The 27,298-nt window shown below is 41.5% G+C and overlaps 1 protein-coding gene and 1 long non-coding RNA gene across 6 annotated transcripts in view; both read left to right on the forward strand.

Moving 5' to 3' along the window:
- The window catches only part of EXTL3 (exostosin like glycosyltransferase 3), a 110,208-nt gene extending 83,505 nt beyond the window's left edge, over nucleotides 1-26,703 (forward strand). For all 5 annotated transcript variants that reach the window (XM_079773336.1, XM_079773340.1, XM_079773339.1 and 2 more), the window contains 4 exons: nucleotides 7,452-7,579; nucleotides 12,057-12,201; nucleotides 17,003-17,131; nucleotides 23,680-26,703. In XM_079773336.1, coding sequence (XP_079629462.1) covers nucleotides 7,452-7,579; nucleotides 12,057-12,201; nucleotides 17,003-17,131; nucleotides 23,680-23,889 — 612 coding nt within the window. In that variant the 3' untranslated portion in view covers nucleotides 23,890-26,703. The remainder of the gene's footprint in view (nucleotides 1-7,451; nucleotides 7,580-12,056; nucleotides 12,202-17,002; nucleotides 17,132-23,679) is intronic.
- On the forward strand, nucleotides 19,647-23,078 carry LOC307100772. The gene is made up of 2 exons (XR_013813616.1): nucleotides 19,647-22,222; nucleotides 22,281-23,078. It is a non-coding gene; the product is annotated as an uncharacterized lncRNA (long non-coding RNA).
- Nucleotides 26,704-27,298: the final 595 nt, after the last annotated feature.

Genomic DNA, 27,298 nt, shown 5'->3' on the forward strand with positions numbered 1-27,298 from the left:
CAAGAAGCTTGTCATGTTCAAGACATGGCAAGAATACCCAGGGTGTCTAGGGTAGAGTGATTGAGGGGAGAGTTTGAAAGAAGTTTGGAGAAAGTAGAGAGCAGCACATGTAAGATGATATTGGCCATGGTAAGGAATCTAGATTTTATTTCATGTATGTGAGGGTGCCATTGGAGGGTTTTAGTAAATGATATGTGTGGGGCTATGGGGAAAAGAGCAGAAACAATTGAAAGGCTATTATTGCAGTAGCCTAGGTGAGGGATGTTGGCAGCTTGGACCAGCGCAGTAGTGATAGAGGTGGTGACTTCAGAGATAAGCATATCGCACCTCCTAGTAGACTCTAAAGTCTCTGTGGAAGTGGTAAGGCCACAATGCACAATTTTCCCCCCAAATGAAAACTATAGAGATATGAAATTACTTTTCACTGCCCTTTTCCCTTTCTTTCAGCCCTTAATATTAGAATTCAAAAAGGAGAGTTCCATTTGGGGAATTTGATGTCATGCCAGGGTAGTGATTTTAATACTATTTCCCTAATAGTCTTCTAAGGGAAAAGAAGAAAGACTGGAAGAGAAACTGGCTATGTAGTAAACTTGTTGGCATTAATATTCAGTGTTGAGCCTCTGTCAATTAGGCTGTTAAAGGTTTTACTTCTGGCTAGACCTCAGGCAAGAGTAGAGAATTTGAAAGTCTCATTTCTTAGAAAGTTGATAGGCTTTATTTTATTTATTTATTTTTAAAATATATTTTATTGATTTCAGAGAGGAAAGAAGAGGGAGAGATAGAAACATCAATGATGAGAATCATTGATCGGCTGCCTCCTGCATGCCTCCTACCGGGGACTGAGCCTGCAACCTGGGCATGTGCCCTTGACTGGAATCAAACCCAGGACCGTTCAGTCTGCAGGCCGGTGCTCTATCCACTGAGCCAAACTGGCTAGGGCATATGCTTTATTTTTTATCTGTGCCCACTCTACTTTAAAATATTGCTTGAATATATCAGATGATAATTTCCTAAAATTATGATTTCTGAGCAAAGCTAAGAGGAAAAGCCTTGTCCAATTTCTTAGGTCCAAGATTGTAAAAACTTCTTGGACTACCAGACTTCACTAAATATTGCTGTATCGCCCTGACTGGTTTGGCTCAGTGGATAGAGCGTCGGCCTGCGGACCGAAGGGTCCCAGGTTCGATTCCGGTGAAGGGCATGTACCTTGGTTGCAGGCACATCCCCAGTGGGAGGTGTGCAGGAGGCAGCTGATCGATGTTTCTCTCTCATCGATGTTTCTAACTCTCTATCCCTCTCCCTTCTTCTCTGTAAAAAAATCAATAAAATATATTTTTAAAAAAAAAAAAAAAAAAAAAAATATTGCTGTATCTGGGTGTGTGTGTGTGAGAGATAATATTTTATTTAATAGCTTGGTGGCTAATGCTATGGCCCTCTTTTTCAGTTTAAGCATATAAAAGAAAGCTATTAGAAATTAGTAGCAAAAATTCTAGATGTATAAAGGAATTGCTGAAGTCAAGTTGTGTAAATTATTTAATAATTGCAGCAAATCAATCTTTAGGTAGTGTCTCCCTCTCTTAGTTTATATGTGCTCTTTTTACTAATTCAAAGTTAAGAGTAGGGAGACTGAGAATTGTATAGCTTTAGTCCACTTGACTAATTAATACCTAAATTAGAACTTAGGTGTTAGGACTTCTGACCATAGTTCACTGGGTATTTTTCTGTTTTCAGCCAGATCTAATTTTCTTGGAAAGCCTCTCTCTCTCCCTTCCCCTCCCTCCCTCCCCCCTCCCTCCCTCTCTCTCTCTCCCCCTCTCCGCACACACACATACATCACATATGCATATTTAAATAAAATTCAAATTAGGAAGAGGTTATACTAATCTTATGTTATAATAACTACAATTTTTGAGCATTTTGTATGTGCTGGGTAGGCACAGTGTCATGCTCTTTATATACATTCTCTCATTTGATGGTGAACCTCTAACCTATCCTGTTTTACCTACAATTTCATGGGGATCATTGCCAACTTTTTCTCTTATAAGTTCAGCAGACTTATCTCATAATCTAAAATATACTTTTTTTTTTTTTTACTGCATTAGACCCAAATTTAAACTAAGTTAGAAATGGAAAACCAATTCACAGTATTACCTTCTTATTCCTTTCCCTTCTATCTTTGCATTTCCTAACTTTTTATTCCCACCATTTCATTGAATGAATGAATCTCTTGAAAACTTGAGAAGTTTTAATGCTCCTTTTTCAGTTGTTTTCTCTCTGTATATCACCTCTCCATCCAGTTGCCTCAAACTCTACTTCACATACCTTACAAGTAAGCATATGTGATGATGTGCTTCTACCTAGACCTCATTTTCTTGATTATCAAGCTCTTTGATGGGTTACTTCTTTAAGTTAGAGGAAAGGGTAGGATGGAAGGCAAAATTAGTAGCTGTTTACCTTTATTGCCTGTAAGATGTATGGTTTATTCTCAGCAGTGGATTCATTACCATTATTTATGTGTTTTGATTGTATAAGACTGGAGACTTGGTTTGGCTGGGCAAAATTTGACCTTAAAGAGAAAAAAGGACATTGTAAGTATATTTAAATTAGCTTTGCTCAATGGCATTTGTGTTTGTATGGTTTTATATTTTTCACATACATTTTCTAATTTTATTGCTTCTCAGGTATATTCTACATTTTTGTGTTTTCTGTCTGTGGTCTACTTTATGACTAGGGTTAATTCACTTAATCTCTTCATGTTCTATTTTTCTTGCCTACCTAGACCTGCTTATGACTAATTATGAGCTGCTTTCATTTAGGTGGTTCCTCCATTTGAATCCAAATTCATTCTGGTTCACTTGAGCAACTATCACTAAATTGTTGAAAAGTTCATTTGTTCTTGATACATTTTCATCCCTTGGATATTAAGAGATCTTTGCTAACTGGGAATCAGATTTATCATAGTAGTTAATTTATGATGTGAATTGATACTTTGCTAATTAATGTAGATTTGTTGATTCTGCTTGGATTTAGAACCTAAATGCCTTGTTAACATACTAGGAGAAGGGACCCTGTTAGAGTAGTAGTTATTTTATTATTCAGAAACTCCAGAATTCCTCAAGAACCAAGTTGAATGTTAACTAAAGTTACTAATTTCTTGATCTTGCATATAATTGTATACATTTGCATATGGTAGGGTTCTTGGCCATCATTGCTGTACTGGTCTATTGTGATGAGAAGAAAGGTACAATGAGAAAATCATGGCTTTTATGAATGATAAACAGAAGAACTAGTGAAGCATCATCAGGGAGCATTGCACATGAAACAAAAAAGTGAATGTTAGTGAGCCTTGCTCCTGACTTGATTGTTCTAAGTTGATGGATTTTTTGCTTTAGAAAACTAGACTCAATTCTAAGAGGTGTCAGTATATTGAATGTTTATGGTTTTTATATATAAACTTCTCAAGTCCTTATTCCACATTCTGAAAATAGAATGTGCAGGGCTGAATTAGGTACTGCTTCCTACTCATTCATTCATTCATTCATTCATCCATTCATTCATTCACTTATAGAACATTTGTTGAACATCTGTGTGCCAGGCATTGTGTTCAATACATTCTGGTCATTGTTACACCAGTAGTTATATTAGTAACTTGAAGGTAAGTCTTCATGGTCCCATTACTAAGGTGTAATCATAAGGCATTGTTAAGGAAGAGGAGCACTGTTTTAAGTAGAAATAAAACATGAACAAAAATGAGAATATTTCCTAAACATGATATACTACTTTGGCTTACCTCTCTGATTACTCATTTCTTTAACATTCTGATGGCTATTCTCAAACAACCGCCAATACTGATTTGTATGTCCGCATTACAAATATTTGAGTCTTTTTGTCCTTCTGATTTTGGTGCCAGAATGGATAATGATAATGGTGGTTTGCTGATCTTTTTCTAGCCTTTAAGTACTATAGCTTTGAAGTAAAATTGTTAGAAGAAAGCCCCCCCGCCTCCCCGCTTACTAGTAATTTTAGTTTGTATTTGCAGTTTGTAAGGCTAGAAATCTCTTTTGTTATGGGGGAAAGGTGACTGTCCTTAAATAATGAGCTACGTTTATTCTTGGAAGTTTGCTTTGCTGTCTCCTGGTGGTTGACTATAAATTAGAGTGTCTTAGCAGTGGCACCAGAGACTTTTGGGCTGTATAATTCTTTGTTGTGTGGGGCTGCCCTGTGCTTTGTAGGATTTAGCAGCATTCCTGGCCTGTGCCCACAAATGTAAGTAGCTCACCTCCCTGCTGCCACAGTTGTGATAACCAGAAATGTCCACAGATCCTGTCACACATCTAGTGTGAGGCAGAAATCACTTCTAGTCGAGAACCACTGCTCTGAATTCTTAAGGTAGACGTATTGACCAGTTATTTGTGAGCTAACCACAAGTAAGCTGCTGCAGTACTTGATGTTGTGTTTCTGTGAATCCTTAAAGCTTTTTTTGTTGTTGTTCTGGTGGCTGTTGCTTCACTTCTCTAATCCTGAGAGTTGCTGTCATCTAGCCCAGAGAAGCTGTGCCAGGACAAGCACTGTATGTATTCCTGGAACCCATAGCAGTTGTTCCAAATGGAGTTTAATAAGCTTGCTCAATAAGCTGGATGTGAAATCTAGGCAAAAACACTTTGGTATTAGACCTAAGTCTTCCAAAGGACAAACAGGTCCTCTTGATATGATTTACCTTGTAAATTGGACAAAAAACTGGATACACTCTAGGTAGCACATCACGATCATTTTAGGTTTTTGTTGTTTCTTGCTTTTAGATTAAGAATTAGGTTGTTTATAGGATTGTCATGTTTGGCTGGTAAACAAGTTCAGTTTTTGCATACAACATGGGGCTGTGTTGATGTAGCAAAAGGCTGCTTTCTTAAATGTTTGCACAGCTAGTAAGCAGTGGAATTGGGATATGAACTCAAGCTTTTCTGATTAACTCCAAAGTCAGGCTTTTAAAATCCTCTGTACCAGTGCCTTACAAAATTTAATGTGCATAGGAGTCACCTGGGGATTTTGTTAAACTGTAGGTTCTGACTTGGCAGTTTTGGGGATAGGCCTGCAGTTCTGCATTTTAACAGAGTGCCAGGTGATGCCCGCCTTGTTGGTCTGTGAATCACACCTGAGTACTGAAGCTCTGTGCTATGTTCCTGGGTTACTAATTTTGCTGTAGCTGATCCTCCTGGTGATTAACCCACAAAATTGTTAGTAGAAAGTGGCATAGAAAGAATTGGATTTTTCAATAATTTTTTTCTTCATTTTACGTTGTGTGTATTTTCTACTGGATTTTAAGCCGTGTTTATTCACTGCTAGAGTTGAGGGGAGCTTTGTTCAACTGAACCTGCAGAATTCCAGTTCTGTATTTAAGTGAATAGTAGGCATGTGAGTAAAATGAATGATCCGAGCAAGGGTAGTTTGTTGGGGGCGTTTGTGTGAACACCTACTGTACATAGTCCATTGATTCTAAGGTAGATGGTATTTTACATTTTAACATTCTGAACTCAGGTGTGTCTTAAGATAGATGATGTTTCACCATTGCCATGCTTGGTTTTTGGCTTCTGCTACTTCTGGCCACCTTCCCATTCCCCGCAGAACGGAGCCTGGCAGCTACTGCACTGTGTACTTGGCTGTCTCCCCCTCCTCATCCCCCTGATTCAGGCTTCAGTGCCTTTGTTCTGTCACTGTTGTATCTGAGCCTGGGATTCTGGGATACAAGCTCAGGGATTTTCATACTGGTCAAATGTGCCGTAGGGCAAGATGGATTTCTGTGTCTGTTGCTTAGCTCTGACATCTGTTCTATGTAGTAGCAAATCTATTACAGATCCTTCCTTGTCTTGACTTGAGAGAAACTCATCTGGGGCTGAGGCAGTTTTAAAAAGCTCTTTAATAAAGTAAACATATAAACTATTTCATGAGCTTTCTTATTTAGCAGCATTTTTCTTTCTTGATGCTACAGAAATTAATAATGCATTTGCCTTGGGGCTTTGGTTTAACGAGATTTATAAATATATGATCAGCAGAAAAAGACTAATTTGGAGTTAGAAGGTAGGAGTTAGAGTCTCACACTGATACTTGCTAATTGTCCATGTATAAAGTGAGAGGTGGACCGGATGATCTCTGAGGCCCTTCTACCTCTCAACTAATTGGATTCTGAGTGTGCTAGAATGCATTAATTGAATTAATTGAAGTATGAGGACTTTGTTTTAAGAATATAGAAGTGATTAATTTTGACAAGGGGAGGGTAGTGGCAGGAACCCTCTGAGCTGGGTCTCCAGGGAGAGAATAATTTTGGTAGAAAAATAGGAGAAAGAATATTTTAAGCTGAAAAAACAATACTCATGAGGTTATGGAAATACCTTTGAAATCATTTGTAAACCTTTAGACCCTGAATATAATTACATTCATCATGGTAGGTAGAAGTTATTCTCAGTACAAGTAAAACATTCTGTTGAGAATAAGATGACCCATCCTGGCTTTCTAAAAAGATCACCTCTCAAGAAGCTCTCCTTGTTTCTGGTTTTTGAAAATAATATGATGGCTTCTCATTAGTTGGATTAATTAGATATGGATACCATAGAAATAAAATGAGCTATCAAAGACTGAGAATGGTCATCCTTGTTTATTTGCATATTAGGGGACAAGGTGAATAACAAAGCTACTACTTACATTGTGGTAAACTATGCTTTTCTGACATAGGGCTTAAATACAATTTTTAAAAATTATAATGTAGTTCTGTTTGGGCACTAATCTTTGTTTTATGAAGAAAATAGTGCTTTGCACATACGGGTCACTTTGGATAGAGATTGCTTGAATTGGGATTTGCTCTGTACACAGAAACCGTTAGTTTTACTGAATTTAGGTACACCTTGAAAGAAAAAGCTTTTGTATGTGTAGTCAGTACTGCAGGTAGAAATTGCAAAGGTGAAGTAATTCACCTCAGTAGGATAGGCAATTCTTTTTTTTTTTTTTAAATACCAAAAAAGGCCTTAAAATTGGTCAGAAATGACATAAACTCAAGAGATTTCTGAGTTTGGTTTTAAAGTTTAGGAGCAAAACGGGGATTTCAGATCAGGGAATCAAATCTCAGTTCGGCTCTGCCACCTTGTGTTCTCTTGGGAAAGTTATTTTTTATTTCCTTAGAATGTGTTTAATCACATGTATAAAATAATCCTCAGCTTTCGCTTGTTTCACAAGGAAATTAGTTAGAAAATAAATAAGGCTTAAAATGTGAACTCCTCATTTACTACTTAATTATAAGGCAGTTTTTATCCCTGAAAGTCATATGCTAGATTATACAAGTGGTAGGTAACTAGGCAAAATTATTCAGTAAATTTAGCCACAGTCTCCTTTGACCTAAGGGCAGTTTTGGTTTTGCATTCTATAATGTGGCATTGATCGTTAGTGTTTTTCCTTCCTTTTTACAGGTGGTCCGTACTGAGAAGAACAGTTTGAATAATCGATTCTTGCCCTGGAATGAAATTGAGACAGAGGCTATCCTGTCAATTGATGATGATGCTCATCTCCGCCATGATGAAATCATGTTTGGGTTTCGGTGAGGAGCTGATTTTCTTTTCTTTTTTTTTTTTTTTAAATTTCTTTATTGATTAAGGTGTCACATATTTGTCCTCATCCCCCCATTCCCATCCCACACCCCTCCCCATGGATGCCCCAACCCCCTGTTGAACTTAACCATTGGTTAGGCTCATATGCATGCACACAAGACCTTTGGTTGATCTCTCCCCCCTCCCCCCACAGTCCCCTATCCTCCCTCTGAGGCCCGATAGTCCGATCGATGCCTCCTTGTTTCTGGTTCTGTTCTTGTTCATCAGTCTATGTTGTTCATCATTTCCCCTAGATGAGCGAAATCATGTGTCACTAGAGATATACTTATAAGAATTGAATGTGCGACGAGCAATAATAGTTATGCTGACAGGCAAATGAATCAGTCTGTAGTGAGTTTCTTTCTGGACCAACAGTTCTTTTGAGACCCAATATCAATGTCCACCAGTTCCTTATGAGTACATGTCGGCACTGACCCCTCAGCTCTGGATGGTGGACAAATGGTGGTAATGCAGGTCCGACTCCCTCTGGTTTGGTCTCGGCCGGACCCAGGGGAACGGCTTCACCCGGATCCAGGGGCCCACGGCCTCGCCCAGACCCAGGATTCAGCTTCACCCGGACCCAGGGGCGCATGGCCTCACCCGGACCCAGGGGCGCGTGGCCTCTCCCGGGCCCGGGATCCGGCCTCACCTGGATCCAGGGGCACACGGCCTCGCCCGGACCCGGGATCTAGCTTCATCCGGACCCAGGGGCACGAGGAGCTGATTTTCAATCAAGGAACATTTTCATTTGCAAGTGAAAGATAACCAAGTCAATCAGGCAGCCACATGAATTTCTTGGCTGACAGTAGCTGGCTGAGAAATCCTTAGAGGTAGTAAGGGTCTTAAGACAAGCTGGATCCAGGGTCTTAGGTGAGATCGGAGAACTCCATTTCTCTTCATCTCTAGGTTCTGTTTTCCTCTGTGTTGCCTATGCTCTCATATAGGCTCTTCCTCAGAAGCTAGGAAGATGGAATTCTGAGATTGGCTGGACAGGGTTACCTGCCTGTCCCTGGAGTAGATCATCCTCTAACTGGAAACCACATAGACTGAGAATGGAGGCAAAGGGTAGTTCCCTAAAGGAAATGTGAGGCAGGCAGAAACATGTTGCTGTGTATTCGGGCAATGGAACAGTGACAGAATCCTGGTGCCTGAAAGATTTGAGCAACGATGGGGTTGGATGCAAAGATCCAGGAGGAAAAATAGGGGGAGGAAGAAGAGGTGGTTATGACGAATGACATTTGTTGAATCTGTACTGTGTGCCAGAGACTAGTTGAACGCTTTGGCATATCTCATTCATTCTCCTAAAACTTGGTGTAAGTTGTAGTCATCTCCATGTTACCCAGGAGTAAATTGAGATCCAAGAGAACAAAACCGTGAAGCTAGAAAGTAAGTGGCAGAGCTGGAATTCTAACAGGCTTGTCTGATTCCAGAACTTCCACTCAAACACCTTTTTAAAAAAATTTAGTTAGTTCTTGTTTGGGCTTAAATATCCCAAACAAGATAATGTTCCCACTTGAGGGAACATTATAGGAAAGAGAATGGAGTAGATCAGAGCTACTCAAAGTGTGTCATGGACTGGTATACGGGCCCATGGACAGTTTATTGTTTGTTCACAGAGAGGTAAGTTCTAAAATTGAGGGTAAGCATTTAAAAACTTTTAAAGCAATTTGACTAGTTACCGTGACATCCAGGTGTTTGATCGTTTATCTTGCAATTTACTTTTGGTAACATTTATTGCATATCATTCACTCATTTAAATATGCCATTCAAGGTTTTTTAGTACATTTACAAAGTTGTGTAACTATCACCAGTCTACTTTAGAAATTTTCATTACCACCAAAAGAAACGCTGTCCCCATTAACATTTTCTTCCAGCCCCTCTAAGGCCTAGGCAACCATTAATCTCTTGTGGACATTTCATATAAATGGTACCATAAAATATGTGCTCTTTAAAAAAAAATGATTTTAGAGCAGGGAAGAGAGATAGAGACAGAGATATGCACAGAAAGGAAAATATTGATGTGAGAGAGAAACATTGATCAGTTGCCTCCTGTACGCACCCTGACAGGATTGAACCTGCAACCTAGGTATGTGCCCTGACCTGGAATTAAACCCGCCACATTTTGGTGTTTGGAATGACTCTCCAAATCAACTGAGCCCCACTGGCCAGGGCAAAATATATGCCCTTTTGTAACTGATTTTTTTAACTTAACATAGTGTTTTCAAGGTCCGTTCATCTTGTAGTATGTGTCAGTACTTCATTCATTTTGTATGGTAGTTGTTATTCTTTTAATACATTTAAAGAATAATTCATCAAAGGGAAGATATACCAAAGTATGATCTATGACATAGCATATAGATTAAAAATATTCAGTGCAGCATAAGTTAGAATATAATGTTAAAGAACTTATTATCTATAACACTTTCAAATGTAAATTGGTAGCATTATATATAATCAGTATTTTTGAATATCTGACTTTCAAATATGTATTGTGACCATGTTATCTAAAACTCTTGATGCGTCGTCCCAGGAATTTATTTAAGTTATCTTGTGTTAGTGCTTCCATGTTGATTTTTTTCTTTATTATTTAATAGAAAATTAACACTTGGTCAGCCATCTCATGGTTGACAGCCTTTAACTAATTAGGTATGTTACATTCCTTTTTTTTTTTTTTTGGTATGTTACATTTCAATATTGCGTAGCAAGTGAGGTTTTGCTTTATTAAGAACTGTCTACATTATAGACTTAAATCAGCCACATCAGAGAACTGAAATACTCAGTTTCCCATACTTTCTTCTGATGATACTTTAGGAATAGTAAGAGCAATAGGCATTTGACGAGATTAGAATTTTTAGGGGTATTGATATAATACTTGGTTATACCAGTGTACTTACTAGCTATCTTTAAAACCTGGATATGTCAAATTATATTACAGAAATTTCTTACAGCTTTTTAAGTTAGTAATTTGGAGATAGTTTTAGGTGATAAATTAGGATAGAGGTAGGGACTTGGGTAGGAGATGTCAGAAAGCCCAGGTGATTCAAGTGTGGTTTCTTATCTGTTGGACCGGATTCGTTGCTTTTGAATTTAATAGGAGAGGAATTGTTTTGAAGTGAAATCGAATGTTTTAGGAATTGAATTTCCATGTAAGTGATGAGGGAGTTTCTCAAGCAGTTTAAATCTCTCTTTGGGGCTGAGGTGAAGTGGGAAGTGATGGTTCATTGTTTACAGGACCCCGAAGCAGGGCTGATGGGTTCTGTGGAGCAGAAGTGCTTTCAGCTCTAGGATTTTAGCCTGGAAAACTGGGGGACTGATTCTGTTTGTTGTCTTACCTGTAAATTTGGGGATGATATAAAAGTTTATCCTGGAAACATTGAACTTTCAATTTATTTATTGCATTTATGAAATCTTTTATTTACATGGCCCTGTAGACCACTTTTTATGGTGTAGGTCTCTCCCTCAGTTCTGCTTAAATCAGGAATTAAGACTGTTGGACCTTACAGAGACTTGACTTGGGGTGGTGAACACACAGTACAGTGTATAGATGATGTGTTGTAGAGTTGTGCACCTGAAAGCTGTACAGTTTTGTTTTTTTTAAATTCTCACCTGAGGATATTTTTCCATTGATTTTAGAGAGGGTAGAAAAGAGAGGGAAAGACAGAGAAACATTGATGTGAGAGAAACACATTGATTGGTTGCCTCCTATACATGCCCTGACCAGTGCCCAAGCCTGCAACCGAGGTACAGGCCCTTGACCGGAATCGAAACCAGGACCCCTCAGTCCACAGGCCAACGCTCTATCCACTGAGCCAAACTGGCTAGGGCTAACCTGTACAGTTTTATTAACCAGTGTCACCCCAATAAATTCAATAAAAAGGCAAAAAACAAAGACTGTTGGACCTTACTCCAGGCAGCAGTCTCCTATTTAGACCAGTTGTCTTTAAGCTTCTTTTATAGTATACTCACTCAGGAAAAGAAAAATTAAGTATGCAATATACATTAGTTATATACATGCATGTCTAGGGTGCTAATATAGCATGCTCATTAAAAAGAAAACTTTTTAGATAAAAAGTAAATAGGAGTAGAAGAAATTTATATCTTCTTCCTGCTTCTTAGCAGAATGCTGTGCATCCCATGTTATTCCAGCTTGTTGTTTCTGTAAGGGTGGGAGAGATGCTGGCTGCCAGGAATCAGAGAAGCAATAATAATAAGCCGGTGCTTATTAAGGAAGCTACATGTGTTACTCATTATTTGTTTTTATCCTATTTGGCTTGTGATTAATTTTGTTATTAAAAACACAACAACAAAAGAAAAAAGAAGTAACAGCCTAAGAACCAGATCCTGCAAGATATAGGCAGTAATCTTAAATGTTTCTGATAATCTTAGAGCTTTGTACTTAGGTGTGTATATATACTTGTGTTTTTCGAGGGTGTGGAGAGAAGCACGGGACCGCATTGTGGGTTTCCCTGGCCGTTACCATGCGTGGGACATCCCTCATCAGTCCTGGCTCTACAACTCCAACTACTCCTGTGAGCTGTCCATGGTGCTGACAGGTGCTGCCTTCTTTCATAAGGTAAGAAAAGATTTGGTAAGAATGGCATGAACTTGGTAAGAATTCAGCCTTTATATTGCAGTGTAATGCTGCCCTAAATTTATCTCTCCTAGTTCTTCTCGTATGTCCCTTCTTTGCTAGAATTAAGTTATTTCTGTTTTTAAAGACAGTGATCAAGATGCTTAGCGCAACTCTGGAATAAAAAAGTTAGGATGAGAAGACTGCCTATACAATTGCATGTAGGCCACTAGGAAAATTAAGTTCATCTTTCTGGATCTTACCTCGTCATCTGTAAAATTGAGAGCATTGTGCTAAACTAACATCGAGCCTCAACATGGCTATTCCAGATGTGGCCTGGCACAGAGGGCTGAGCCTGGCACTCTTTTGACTCAGGCTCTCCACCACTCTCCCAAGCCCCACCACAGGCCTGCCTCTATTGTGGCTCTGTATTCTGTTTGATTCCTTAGAGCTTGTAACCTTCACGACTCACATCCCAATTTTCATTGATTATCCAACATGCAAACCCCTCTAGTTATTACCCTTCACCTGTACTGTTATTGCTAAACTGTTCTATTTTTGTTTGTTTGTTTGTTTGTTTGCTCCTGACTCATCTTCTCTCAATTTCTCATCTGTTCTATAAAGTAGCCACTGGCCACTTGTGACTGTTGAGCACTTGAAATGTGGCTGGTCTGTATTGAGATGTGCTGTAGTGTAAAGTACACACCAGACTTTGAAAACTTAGCATGAAAGAAGGCAAACGATCTCAATTTTTTATATTGATTGCGTGCTAAAATGCAGTTATTTTGGATTAAGTAAAATATATTACTAATTAATTTTACTGTTTCTTTTTGCTTTTAAAAATGTGGCTACTGGAAAATTTAAAATTATATGTGTGACTCATTATATTTCCATTGGTGCTGCTCTGTACCTCCCCTCTCAGTTCCTTCCTCTGGACTCTGGAGAATCCCTGTTCTCAGATTACCAACTCACCTACAGCCCACGGAACACCTCCTCCGTCTCCTTGACCTGATGGAAACCTGACTTTTCTCTAAGGAGAAAAGTATTTCTTCCGCAAACAGGGATTGAGGCTACTCATCTCCCCACATTTATACTTTGAACCAGGAAAGGTGTAGAGAACTTTTCACTGCTTATCAATGACATATCTAGACACTTCTCACCTGACATATAAAATCTCATTGGAGGCTCATGGCATCTGTCTTGTTGCTGCTGTCCGCCAGCCTCATAATCATTCCCTCACAATCATCAGGATGTTGGTACCTGGCCTGTCATCCTAATCTCCATTCCAGCTGTCTGTCATTCTGGGTGACTTCATTGCCCTTATGAAGACCCACCCACCATACTGTCTTCCCCATAAATGCTGAAGTATCTCAGGGTTCCAGCTTCATCTAGTGCTCTTCTTACTTTGTGTTTTCCTTAGACATTCTCTCATACTCACAAGGTCTTGTGGCTTTCCTTAGCACCTATAAGCTGATGATTTCTGTATCTAGATTCCAGCCTTGGCCCTTCCTTGATATCTGTACTTGTATATTTAATTGTTTCTAGGTCATCCCCTGTATGTCCCTGTGGTCCTTCAAACTGAATTTTCCTCCAGAAAGCCCATGATATCCCACCCCCCTTCAATTCCCTCAACTCTTTTGCTCCTCGTTTATTTCATATCTCAGATGGTGGCATCTTGCAAGTCATCTCAAATAGGACCTCGAAAGTTATCTCACTGGGGACATTTGAACCAGCCTAGGAAGTGATTAAACTTGCAGCTCATTTTTCTTTTTAAAGTATAACTGTTACGCTCATCCCATTCTTGAGCCTTGCCCTTGTGCTTATTTTCTAAACTTGGATGGGCTTTGGTTGGGCTGGGGATTGCAAGTAGGATTAGAGAGCATCTGGCTGAAAAACTACCTAGGTGTCTTTTATTTTCACACTGGTCATCTGAGAAAGAGCCACTGATTTTAGCAGTGTCTGCTCATAAATAACTTGAGAATTTATTTGTCTTCTGAAAAGTCTGCTTTCTCAATTCTCGGATGGCTCTATAAAAGTTACAGTATCAGATCTCTTTCAAGCAATAAATAATTTACTTAATAAAACTTAGGGTTTTGAGTTTTTTTCTCTGTTTGAAAATCTAGAGCAGAGTTTACAAACTAGCAGCCCCCAAGCTTTCTGTGGCTTATAGAAATGCTACTTTACAAAAAGATTGGGACCTTAATGAAAATGAAATCAGGTCACACAGGGCAGTGCTTCTGCCTGACACCAACTGGCTGGAGTGGCGTAGCCACTGTTCCCTGTACCTGGGCATGTATGTGCTTATTTGCTCCATGACTCCATTTTTCTTGCACCCATTTCTTTAAAATGTTATGTATTTGTCTTACTTGTTTGATCCCGGAAAGCAATTAAGTGGTCATTCCCTAATCTGGAACAATCTTTTTTTCAATTACAGTTGGCATTCAATATTATATTAGTTTCTGGTGTACAACATAGTGGTTAGAGATTTACATAACTTATTAAGTGATCACCCCCGTAAGTCTAGTACTCACCTGACACATACATAGTTAGTATATTATTGATGGTATTCCCTATGCTGTGCTTTATATCCTGCCAATTAGTACTTCTTACTTAATCCCTTCACCTTTTCACCCAGCCCCCAGCACGCCTCCCATCTGACAGCCATCGGTTTGTTCTCTGTATCCATGAGTCAGTTTGTGCTTTGTTTGTCTGTTTATTTTGTTTTTTAGATTCCACATATAAGTGAAATCCTATGGTGTTTGTCTTTCTTTGTCTGACTTATTTCACTTATCATAATACCTTCTATTGAAGCAATCAAGTTTTTTTTATTGTAAGTGCCTATCAAATAGAAATTTGGAACCTGTACCTCACAAATATGTATATTTATTTATGAATTACATTTATATATGTGTACTATCCTACTTACAGAAATTTTTGTAAGGTTGAGATAAAGATGAAATAGTTTCCAAGTATTCTCACTTAGTTCTTAAATTTTCATGAAAGCAATGTGATTGAATATGCCTTACTATTTTTGAAAATCTTGATTTGACACTATGTTATGGCAAGTCAGAGATCTGTTTCTAAATTAAGCTTATTTTTGATACTTGGTTTTAATCACTGTCCCTGGAAGGAATACCTTATTGCTGGGCTTACTACTTCATGATACTCATCAACCAATTTGGTGGCTTGTTGCTGAAATTGACTAGAATTTCCACCTTCCATGATGCCATTCAATTTTTTTAGCAAACCAATGAAAGGTGTTACATTATTATAATTAAGCGTAGGTTCCAACTTCATTTCAACTTTTTGTTCAGGAGATTTTTAAACAGGTTACAGAAGTTTTTTTTGTGTGTGTTTTTAAAATGTATACATATGAAGGTTTTTGTAGATTTTCATAAATTATTCTTGGCATTAAAATTAGATAATTGTGAAAATACTGCTAAGCAAGTGTTTTCATAATGGTTTCTCTATTTTTTAAAGGCAGTCCTTATTATAATTTCACCTTTCTCTTGATGATATGGGTTGTGTTTATTATACGTTTTCTTATCAGCATACTAATGGCAGCCACTGGCCACTTAAAGGGTCAACATATCTTAATCACCTGCCTTTTTCTAAAAAAAATGTATAATTCATCTTTTTAAAAAAATATATTTTTATTGATTTCAGAGGGAGAGGGAGAGATAGAAACATCAATGATGAGAGAGAACCATTGATGGTCTCTGATCACCCCTGTAAGTCTAGTACTCATTGACACATACATAATTAGTATATTATTGATGGTATTCCCTATGCTGTGCTTTATATCCCCACGACTATTTGTAATTGCCAATTCGATTGTGAGGTGATATTCTTTGAGATTTTACCTGTGTCTCTTTGAGGTCTGAGTTTGTAACTGAGAGGATTTGCATTTCCTTCTTCGGCATCCCTCAGGTCTACTTGAGACCTGTGTAAGCTAGGTGAGCATCTTGGGACCTTTTAGGACACACAGCAACATAAAATTCTGATGTTTCTATCTCTCTCTCCCTCTCCGTTCCTTTCTGAAATCAATAAAAATATATTTTAAAAAAATAATATAATATGTTTTAATGCTATAAAACATGTCAGGCTCTACACCTGTGGGTTGAGAACTGCTAGCAGGGTTGCCTAAGACCATCGGAAAACACAGATATTTACATTACGATTCATAACAGTAGCAAAATTACAGTTATGAAGTAGCAACGAAAATAATTTTATGGTTGGGGGTCACCACAACATGAGGAACTGTATTAAAGGGTCGCGGCATTAGAAAGGTTGAGAACCACTGCTCTAAGGGGTGATAATGGCAATTTGGAAGGGGTAATTATTCATTGCAGAAGATCTGCCTTGCAGTATGTTAAGCCACCTTGGCCCCAACTCCCTAAATGCCAGTGATTGCTACCTCTTTTCTCCCACTTCCTAACAGCCCCTAGATCCACACTTTTGTTGTTGTTGTTAATCCTTACTGGAGGATATTTTTTCCCATTGATTTTTCAGAGAGTGGATGAGAGGAGGGAGGGGGATAGACAGATAGAGAGAGAGAGAAACATTGATGTGAGAGAGACACATTGCTTGGTTTCTTCCTGCACGTGCCCCGACTGGGTCTGGGATTGAACCTGCAACCCAGGTACGTGCCCTTGATCAGGAAATCAAACTCTTGATCCTTTGGTACGGAGGCTTACACTCCAACAACTTAGTCACACTGGCTAGGGGATCTGCTCATATTTTTGGGGAAAGCCAAAGAAGTATGGCCTCTAACAGAGTGTGATTCTTTTTCTCTCACTGACAGTATTATGCCTACCTGTATTCTTACGTGATGCCCCAGGCCATCCGAGATATGGTGGATGAATACATCAACTGTGAGGACATTGCCATGAACTTCCTTGTCTCCCACATCACTCGGAAACCCCCCATCAAGGTGAGGGTTCCACTCCTGTTAGGTCTGGGGTGCATGAATACTGAATTCGCTTACTGGTAGTTGGCAGCAGTTCGGTATGTAACCGTACCTCAGAGTCCTCATCTGTAAAATGGGGATAATGATGCCATCAACCAAAAGAGGATTGTCTGAAGGTTAAATTAGTTGTCAATTCAGTGGCTTTTCACTCCTAAGGGTAAAATGGATAGAACTCAAGAGGATTTGTAACCTGGTTGGGAAAAACGTTACATCTTTAAGTTTTACTAATCTCTAATTGGAATTTTTATCAGTTATGAAACAGGCTACAATTTATAAGAGCCTTTGCAGTAATTGTGATTTGTCACCAGTAGTATTCAGACATTTTCATATCACATTTGCTGTTGCATCTCAAAGTGCCACTTGTGTTCATCACTGCCTTGAAATTTTGGTAGTTATTAACTACTAAAGGTATTTAGATCTTGCTACCTAATGCATTTATAAAAGAACACATATATGACTGTATTTCAGTATACTTGTTTCCTTTGTAATCACATGTAGTTAATTTTATGCATTTAAAAACATTCTGAGGTGGAGTCCACAGGTTTCACCAGATTGCCAAGCCAGAGTGGAGGGGACTCCTGTGGTACAAAAATTTAAGAATGTCAGTTAAATTACGTAAAGCTCCAAGAATAATGCCTGGCACATAAGTAAGTGCTATATAAGTTATTTACTTTAAAACAAGAACAAAAGTGCCGTCAGAATTCTAGAAATTTGAGTTTTGTTTTTATCTTTGAGTTGCTGAATAGATTTGACCAGAGTATCTCAATTTCATGCTCAGTGCATAGAAAGACCATTTCCATCACCCTTTCTGTCATCACTGCAGATTCAAATGAGTGAGCGCTCTCTTGGTGAGGGCTTGGGGAGGCCTGGTAAGGGCCTTCGCAATGATTAATACTAGAGAGTCTGTGTGTCAATTCAAATGAGCAGTATTCATGCCATAGAATCACCTGATGTCCTTAGAAACATTGCTTAAGGCCTTATTTTATTATTGTTTAAAAGGCATATTATTTAATATTACAAAATAATACGTTATCTTTATAGATATCATTAGTGCCATAAGTATATAATATTTTGTTCTTACATATTGAAGGTAAGTTTTATATAAGTAACCAGCAGTCTGTACTAAAAACGATAAATCATATCTTTGGTGGGAAGCATTGTGATAATCAAAGGACATTGGATCCATGCAACAAAGGGTAACAGGTGGGGGCTGGGTGGAGGTGGACAAAGAGGGGTGGAAAGAGGGGACATTTTAATACTGTCAACAATAAAGTTTATGTAAAACAACAACAACAACACAAAAGAGAGCTAGAAAAGCATTTGGGGCCTCCTGCATCCATTTATACCTAGCAAGCCTTTTTCCAAGTATGGCTCAGGGTTATAGCTTCAACTCCTGATCACTCCATAGTTTCCTCTATCCTAGTGTCTTCTGCTGAAGCCTCACAAAAGAATAATTAGCAAAATAATGTACGCAATTGTGTGGGGTTTTTAAAAATTGTGAGTGATAATAATCAGTTATTTTCATAAAAGTAGTATGTTTGCCAGGTACAGTGGTAGATCTGATTTAAAACAATAAAAAGCATACTTCTTTGCAAAATTTAAGGTTTGGGAGACAAGGCCTAGAAAGAAATTAATGATTGGTGAAATTTTCTCTTCTTTCTTTATCCTTTCTTACGTAGCCAGGAACTGGACTTCAGCCAGAGGTGTGCTTCCATTTACACCTCCCTCAGAGGTCAGAGACAGCCATGAAAGTCAGGCTGTGCGTGATTAGGTGTCACCTGAAACTCTACAGACATGATGAAATTGTCACCTTCATCAAAGTGTGTTTGTCTATATTACTAGACAAATTAAACACTGGCCTAGTCTCTTCAATGTAGAGAGTGAGATGGAAATAATTTGCACATGGTACACATGCCTCTTACCACATGAAAACTTAATAAGTAACTATTCTCTGTGAATTTTCTCAGTCTTATGGGAATATAAGGAATTCAAGATCAGGTGAACTTTTTAAAATCAAAGACCCAATAAATTAAGAATGCCTTCAAATTTTGAGTTAATTTCTTCAAATTCTGAGTCCAGTTATGCACTTTATAGTATAGAACCAGTTAGAACTATTTTTATTAACTTACCTACTTTTAATAGCATCAGGTATATGTACTATTTTGTATTTTAAAATAGTTAAGTTCTTTTTGCATTAAATACTTCAAAATTACACTGTTGAACTGTTCTCTCCCTTGTTAAAATTAGAAAGGTTGGCCCTAGCCAGTTTGGCTCAGTGGATAGTGTTGACCTGCAAAAGCAAGGGTCCCGGGTTCGATTCCAGTCAAGGGCACGTACCTTGGTTGCAGGTTCCTCGGCCCTGGTTGGGGTGTGTGCAGGAGGCATTTGTCTCTCTCACATAAATGTTTCTCTCTCTCTCTCTCTCTCTCTCTCTCCCTCTCCCCCCCTCCCCCCCCTCTCTCCCCCCTCTCTCCCCATTCTCTCTAAAAATCAATGGAAAAATATCCTCGGTTGAGAATTAATGAAAAAAACACACACCAAAAACAAACAAACAAAAATTAGAAAGGTTGGTTTATGATTAGCAGTGTTCTTTTAATAATGTTAATATCTTAACAATACTGACTAAAGAGCAGGGAGATAATGTTCTTAGAGCAATTGCTGCTTTAATATTGTAATGTTATATTTTCCAGGAGGAAAAAGATCTTTACTATAAATAGGCTTTATGCAGAATAAGGATTTGGGGTTGTGGGGGGGTAAGATTAATGATGTTTAAGGGTACACACTTAGAATGAGTAGTAAATAAGCCATGGAGACCTAATGCACGTTATAATGACTATGGGCAATAACATAATATTGCTGCAGGCAATTATATTGCAAGCCAAGGATTGCTGGCAACACCAGAACCGAGAGGGAGCAGGGAACACGCTGTTCCCCAAGCCTTCTGAGAGGTGGACACCTTGACTTCAGACTTGTAGCATCCGGGACGTGAGAGGATAAACGTTTGTTTTCTAAGTCTCTAGGTTTGTGGTAATTTGTTTTAGCAGCCCTAGGACACTAATAGAGTGGCTAACATGCCTTCAGTGGTGCTCACACCATTGTTTTCCTTTATGCTTTTATCACCTGAGCATCCATCCCTAAACACTGGCTTACTTGTAAAATAAACCTTTTTGTGTGAAAGTAGATTTAGATTTACAGACAGTTGTGAAGCTAGTACAGAATTCACACCTCCTCCATGCAGTTACCTTGTTGTTAGCATCTTATCTCAGTGTGGTCCTCTGGTCCCAGTGAATGAACCAATATTGCTACACCATATTACTCAAGTCTGTCCTTTATTTGGATTTCCTTAGTTTTTGCTAGAATGATAATGTAGTAGAATAATGTAAAGTATAACCAAGAGTATATGTGAGCAATTGTGTGCCCTAAACTCTCAGTTCCCACATTCTTGGACCGTGTTCCATGGTTCTCGGGGGTAGAAAGCCTGACTAGGGCACGAGGAGCTGACTGCATAACTAGCCCACACCCAGGGCACAGGCCATACTCGGGAATGAGGCCAGACAAGTTACACCTGTTCCCCCAGTGAAGCCCGTAGAGAGGCTCTGGGCTGGCAGGGACTACTGGACCACGGAGAGCCTGCAGCAGACATATGCACCCCAGGCCGATCGATTCCCTACAGTCCCTTATCCACATTCCCACTAACGGGAGAGTTAGAGGAGCAACCCAGGAGCTGCCTTTAAGCTAATGTTTGGCCACGAGTTCCACAAGTGAGCATGACCAGAACTGGGCACAGCAGGTGAAAGATTCCAAGCCCCCTTAGTGCCCAGCACAGAGGGTGGGAGGGGGAGATATGTGTGTTCTGCTGTGGGCACAGTGGCAAGTTCTGTTCTGCTGTCCTGGCCCGATTGGTACAGGTCCTACCAGCTTTCTGGGTCTGCCCTCTGGTGGTCCTGAGCTTTCACTTCTGAACCTAAACTTCCCAGCCTCAAGCATACACAGAGCGGGACTGCCAGAGGCCGAGGGCTCTCTGGGGAGGGTGAGTGGGCAGTCTTCGTGAGAACGGGAGAGTCTTCCACACACCTCCACTGGGGTGGGGCAGGCAAAGAGCACGCTGGGTCCAGGGGGAGAGTGCAGCTCAGAGCAGGAAGGAGTTCAGCTCGGAGAAGGGGAGGAAGTCAGTGTCTTTTTTCTGTTCCAAGATCACTTTGCCCATTTAAAATTTTATATAAATGGAATCATAGTGTCACTTCTCCACGTCTCTTAATCTTGCTTGCATATTTTTAAAGCTTTTTGTCAGTATTTTCCATATAATAATTTTAGTATACTTTCATCACTAACATTTTCTTCATGCTCACAATTGAGTTTGATTTAACTCAAAAATACTTTTCATTTCTGTTGTTCTGTTTGGTTCCTTTTCATATCTGCTTGGACTTTTTTAATAGTCCCTGTTTCTTCCATTATACTTTGATAAATCTTTCAAAATTGCATCATAATATTATACACATTTATTGTTACGTCACTCTGATAATCCTGCTATTTTGCAGTGTTTTGGGGTCTGATTCTGTTGTTTGTTTCTTCCTTTGTGGCTCATTTCCATTCTTGTGACTTTTTTTCTTGTTAATCCTCACCCAAGAATATTTTTCCACTGAGTTTTAGAGAGAGTGGAAGGGTAGGGGAGAGACAGAGAAATATCAATGTGTGAGAGAGAGACATCAATTGGTTGCCTCCTGCACGTGCCCAGACAGTGCCAGGGATTGAGCTTGCAACCGAGGTACCTTCCCTTGACCAGGACTCAAACCTGAGACCCTTCAGTCCACAGGCTGACGCTCTATCCACTGAGCCAAACCGGTTAGGGCTTTGTGACTTTGTTGTTGTTAATTCTCACATGAGGATATGTTTTCCATTGCTTTTCAGAGAGAGTGAGGGGGGGGGGGGAGAGAGAGAGAGAGAGAGAGAGAGAGAGAGAGAGAGAGAGAGAGAGAGAGAAACATCGATGTGAGAGAGACACATCAACTGGTTGCTTCTCGCATGTGCCCCGACTGGGAGTGAACCACAACCCAGGTACATGCCCTTAACCTGGAATCAAACCCGATGCTTGGGCTGGTGCTCTAGTCGCTAGGCCACACCAACTAGGGCACATTTTGTGACTTTCGATTGTGAGGTGATATTCTTTGAGATTTTACCTGTGTCTCTTTGAGGTCTGAGTTTGTAGCTGAGAGGATTTGCATTTCCTTCTCTGGCATCCCTCAGGTCTACTTGAGACCTGTGTAAGCTAGGTGAGCATCTTGGGACCTTTTAGGACACACAGCAACATAAAGTCTAGCCTCAGATGTGTGAGGGCCAGCTTGTGCTTATAAGTGGTCAGAAGTGCTGTTTCCTTACCTGCTTAGAGCCAAGACAGAGGCTGTCGCTCTCTGTGGGGCTGCCTCTATCCCACGCAGCGTCTGTGTCCACTGGGTCCCAGAGTTCCACACAGTCTCCTGTCTGACTCACGGCTCTTGCCTCCCAAGTCTGATGAAGACCCCATGCTCCTGGCTGCCTCACTACACTCAGGCTTTTTCATTCTTTTGGCCTCTAGGATTTTATTTTTCATTACAAGCTCAGACATATATTTAAAGAGATTGTTTACATATATCTTACCCTGGTTTTCCCCCCCCAGGTATTCTGTGCTGAGGGGTTTTATATTATATGGTTGGGCACATTGTTGATAGTGAAGCTGTTACATTATTCTCCATACTTTTCTAATTGCTTGTAATTTCCTAATAATTACTAAACTGTAATATGACTACTTTCCCATGTCTCCCCCCCCCCCCCCCCCGCCTTTCTTTCTTTTTTTTTAATCCTCACCCAAGGAGTGAGGATATTTTTCCCATTAATTTTTAGAGTGTAAGGGAAGGGGGAGAGGGAGGGGGAGAGAGCAAGAGAGAAACATTGATGTGTTAGAGACACATTGATTCGTTGCCTCCTGCTTACGCCCCAAATGGGGCTGGGGATTGAACCTGCAACCGAGGTACGTGCCTTTGACCAGGAATCGAACCCTTTCAGTTTGTGGGCTGATGCTCTGACCACTGGGAAAAACTGACCAGGGTTCCATGTCTTTTGTAATTTTCTTAAAAACTTTTTATGGATGTGTAGTATTTTATAATTATTTAACTAGCCCCCTTTTGATGGGTCATTTTCCAGTATTTTGTTATTAAAGATATTGAGAAACAACTTTATACTTACATTTTGCTGTGCAGCTGAGAATATTAGAAAACAGTTACTAAGGCAGGTAACAGTGAACATGTTAAAGCTTCTGATATCTGTCAAGTATAGGCCATTTGGAAAGAGCCCCTTTACTGCTGATGTAGCCACGTCTATGGCAGGCAGGCAGCCTGGGCACTGGCCCTGACTCACTCTGAGCACATGTGGCTGTCAGAGGCCGTGTCTTCCCCGTGGACGCATCGGGTTGGTTAAGCTGTGGGCTTCTCAGTGTTAGCACCTGCGATCCTCACTGAGCTCCTTCTTCCCTGCTCCAGGTGACCTCACGGTGGACTTTCCGATGCCCAGGATGCCCCCAGGCCCTGTCCCACGATGATTCCCACTTTCACGAGCGGCACAAATGTATCAACTTCTTTGTCAAGGTGTACGGCTATATGCCCCTGCTGTACACGCAGTTCAGGGTGGACTCTGTGCTCTTCAAGACGCGCCTGCCCCACGACAAGACCAAGTGCTTCAAGTTCATCTAGGGGCATTGCAGGTTTGGGGAGAGGACGAGCAGAGTGAGGGAGGTGGCTCCTAGACATGGAAGGACCCCAGGCATACCCACTGGGTGGGTGGCCCAGACCCTCTGCCTGGAGAGGCGGCAGGAAGAGTAGAAAGGAAATAGTTGCCTTTCTCTCGAAGCTGCCATGCTGGGCCTGGAACCCAGACAGAGGACACTGGGGCTCCCTGCAGGGGCACTGACTGATAGCGTACACTGAGGACATGGGGACTCTGGAGAGTCACTCACACAGGTCATAAGCCCAGGACAGCTGGTTTGTGGTTTTTAAATCCAGTAACAACTATTATTATTATTTAAAAAGAAAATGTTTCAGATTTGCCATTCGAGGCTTATTTATATATATGTGTGTGTGTATATACATATATATGTGTATGTATATATATATATATGCACACACACACACTCACATGCATATACATATATATATTTGGGGGGAATTTGAAATTTCTGCCTATCTCACAAAGTGAGGGACCCACCAAGGCTCCTGATGTTCCCTTTTGGTGGAGATGGATCCTGGCCTTATGGATCTGGCTCATCCTTAACGATCATCTCCGTTCTCCCCAGAGGATGTGCAGAAACAGGAAAAGGGCCGGCTGGCCCGCTAGTGGGGCCCTGGATGAGATAAGACCTGCCGGTTTGTTCCTTCTCCCTTTGCACTGCCAACAGCGCTCCGTGACGCCTGTCTCCTCTCCCTGGGGTCCCCGGGGAGGGAGGACCTGCGTTTGGGGACAGTTGAGCTTCCTTGTGCTGGATCATTGGTGTTTGTAGAGTCCTGATGAGGTCATGCTGTCCCAGGACTGTCCCTGCTTGCTTTCTCTTCCAAGTTGGAACCAGAGGAATGAGGAAGGAAGGAGACCCAAAGGCAGCACTTCCAAGTGGCTCTTGGTCCCGCCCTCCTTCCATAAAGATGTGTGGCTTCAGGCTTCCCTGCGGGTTGTCTCCTACGTAAGAGAACAGAACTGGCAGCTGCCCGCCCAGGTGTGGTCTGGAGTGGTCTGCAGGTGGGCCTTCTCTCAGTGACTGGGAATAAGCACGCGTCCTTTGTGGCCCCCCACCCGGCTGGCCGGTGAGTCTTAAACAAGGCAGCTGCCTTGGGATAAATACCTGGGTGAAATTCACCTCCCCCTACACCGTATGTTACCTGTAGTTTTTGGATCCCTAATGCCTGGTTGTTCCAGAACACCCCGAGGTTTGGTATGTGCCAGAACAATGGGAGGATCTAACACCCTTTCCTTGACTTCTGAGTGAAATACCATAGGCATTTTCACCCACATTATCGCTTTCCTTGGGTTTACATTTCTATTCCCTGGGCTGAGATAGAAATAAGCTCCTTTTTCTTTTGTGGTGACGGCAGTAGGATAAGCAAAGAGGGTGTTAGTGGCACTTGGCAGGGATTCAGCCCATGCCTTTGGCCATTTTTTTGGACCCCACTTCCTTTCAGTGAAGTTGAGCGTAGCTGGTTTTCTGCACCTGAACAAAAGCTCAGGTCTGTCCTGGTCATGCACATGCCTTAAACCAGTCCGTCTTCCCCAGACCTTGACACCTGTGCTTCTATTTCTTGGGGGCACATTCTCCTGTGACCTGCCTGTACCAATGGGTTCTCTTCAAGCACCATTTTGAAGCCAGGCTCGGTCCTGTAGGTACCACCCAGCCGTAGGGCTAGCTTGACGTAAGTGGCCTCTCTGCAGGACCAGGGCTGCTCCCAGGGCGGGTGGTGTCCTCCAGGGTCCTCAGCGGCATCTTCTCATGGCCCTAGGAGATTGAGTCACGCTTCTCAGCAACCCAGCAAAGGGTCCAGACTCCCTGCACCCTAACTTTCTAGCGTCCTTTCCTTGACTTCTGACTGTATTCTTTTTAGCAGTAGCCTTCTTCCCTCGGGAAGCCAAAGAGTGTGGTGTTTTGAGCTATGTATGTGGCTGCTATTTTTATCTTGTTCATTTTAATGTGAGGAACTAATATACTGCCCTTCAGTGGGGCGTGGTGGGAAACGAGCAGTCTGTGTTAGGATCCCCTTCAGAGGAGCCGATCGTTGGGTCCCTGAAGGCTGTTGGTGGATCCAGGCGTAGCTGAACGGGCTGAGATCATGGAGAACGTCAGCGTGTGCTGTAGGCAAGGTTGTGATGCCAGAGCTTCAAACAAGGATGCTCTATTGGGACCTGGATGGACACTGACATGAAGGACCCCACAGCAGGCTCTGGTGGACGCTAAGAAAACAGCCGTGTTCTTAGACACTCAGCAGCAAGCAGCAGGCAGGCGGACGTTCGGGTTGCGGGTCAGGTGCTCCTGGAGCATGGCTGCTGGGTTTGCACGTGGCTTAGGGAGCGGCCCCGCCCATGCTTAGAAGGCCTTTGGTGCTGATCGTCACCTTGGGAAGCCCGATGTCACCTACACCACCTGTGACTCACCTGGAACACGAAACAGCTCCCAAGATCCACGTGGGTTTCCTTGGCTGTTGAAGGTAACACCCTGGGCCCAGGACATCCTTGGTCTCCGGGCAGCGGTTTGCTCCTCACCGTGAGGGGAATCCCGAGTGAGGGCCTCCCAAGGTGCTCGGCGGCCGTTCTGCGCTGGGCACCTCTGGCCAGGCTCTGCTGTGGGCGCACTTCCAGCCGGGGCCTGCGCACAGGGCCGCGGCCCCACTGTGCGGGAGGGGTAACCTCTTCGTAGTTGCCTGCCTGTGCGCTCACGAGCTCCTGGTTTGAGATGATGACACTTAGAAGGGGAGTTCTCTGCTCTCCATGCCATGTCCATCCACCCACCCTTTCTAGTCATGAGCACAATGGTCTGACATGGGATTTTTGTAAAAAAAATAAAATACATGGAGACTAACTCAAGCAGCTTGGTGGTCTTTTGTGGTTTCCCGAGTGACCTGAGAGAAGGTGCCTGCTGGTTCTAGGCACCACCAGGGCACGGCCTGGCGCAGCCTGCTTTCCTGAACCCAGGTGACACTGCTCACAGGCACGGACCCGGCTGCCTGGCCTGCGCCTGCCTCTGCGATTGCTCAGTCAGTTACACAGAGAGGAATTCAGGCGTCATTTCACTGGTGTGGGAGGGGGGTGGCATGTGGCATATATGCACCTTTAACTTTTCACGGTAATTTTAAAACGTGTGGATGTGGTGAGTGCAGGGGAGCTTGTGTGTGCGTGTTCCAGTGCAGAGGACGGGGCTGGCCTGGAGTGGCCTGGGTTGGTCTAGAGGTCGCTCTGTTGAGATACGGGGAGTGGCTGAAAGTACCTACGTCTAGTTGGTGCTTCTCAACTGTCAGAGCCCAGTCCTGTGGTGTCCGTGGCTCCCGATGCTGCTTGGCTATGTGATCAAAGCCATCCTCGGAGAGAGCGTGAGTCGGGGTGTTGCAGATGTTGGAAATCGGAAAG

Source organism: Cnephaeus nilssonii (genome assembly GCF_951640355.1).
Source record: "Cnephaeus nilssonii genome assembly, chromosome: 5".
NCBI lineage: Eukaryota > Metazoa > Chordata > Mammalia > Chiroptera > Vespertilionidae > Cnephaeus > Cnephaeus nilssonii.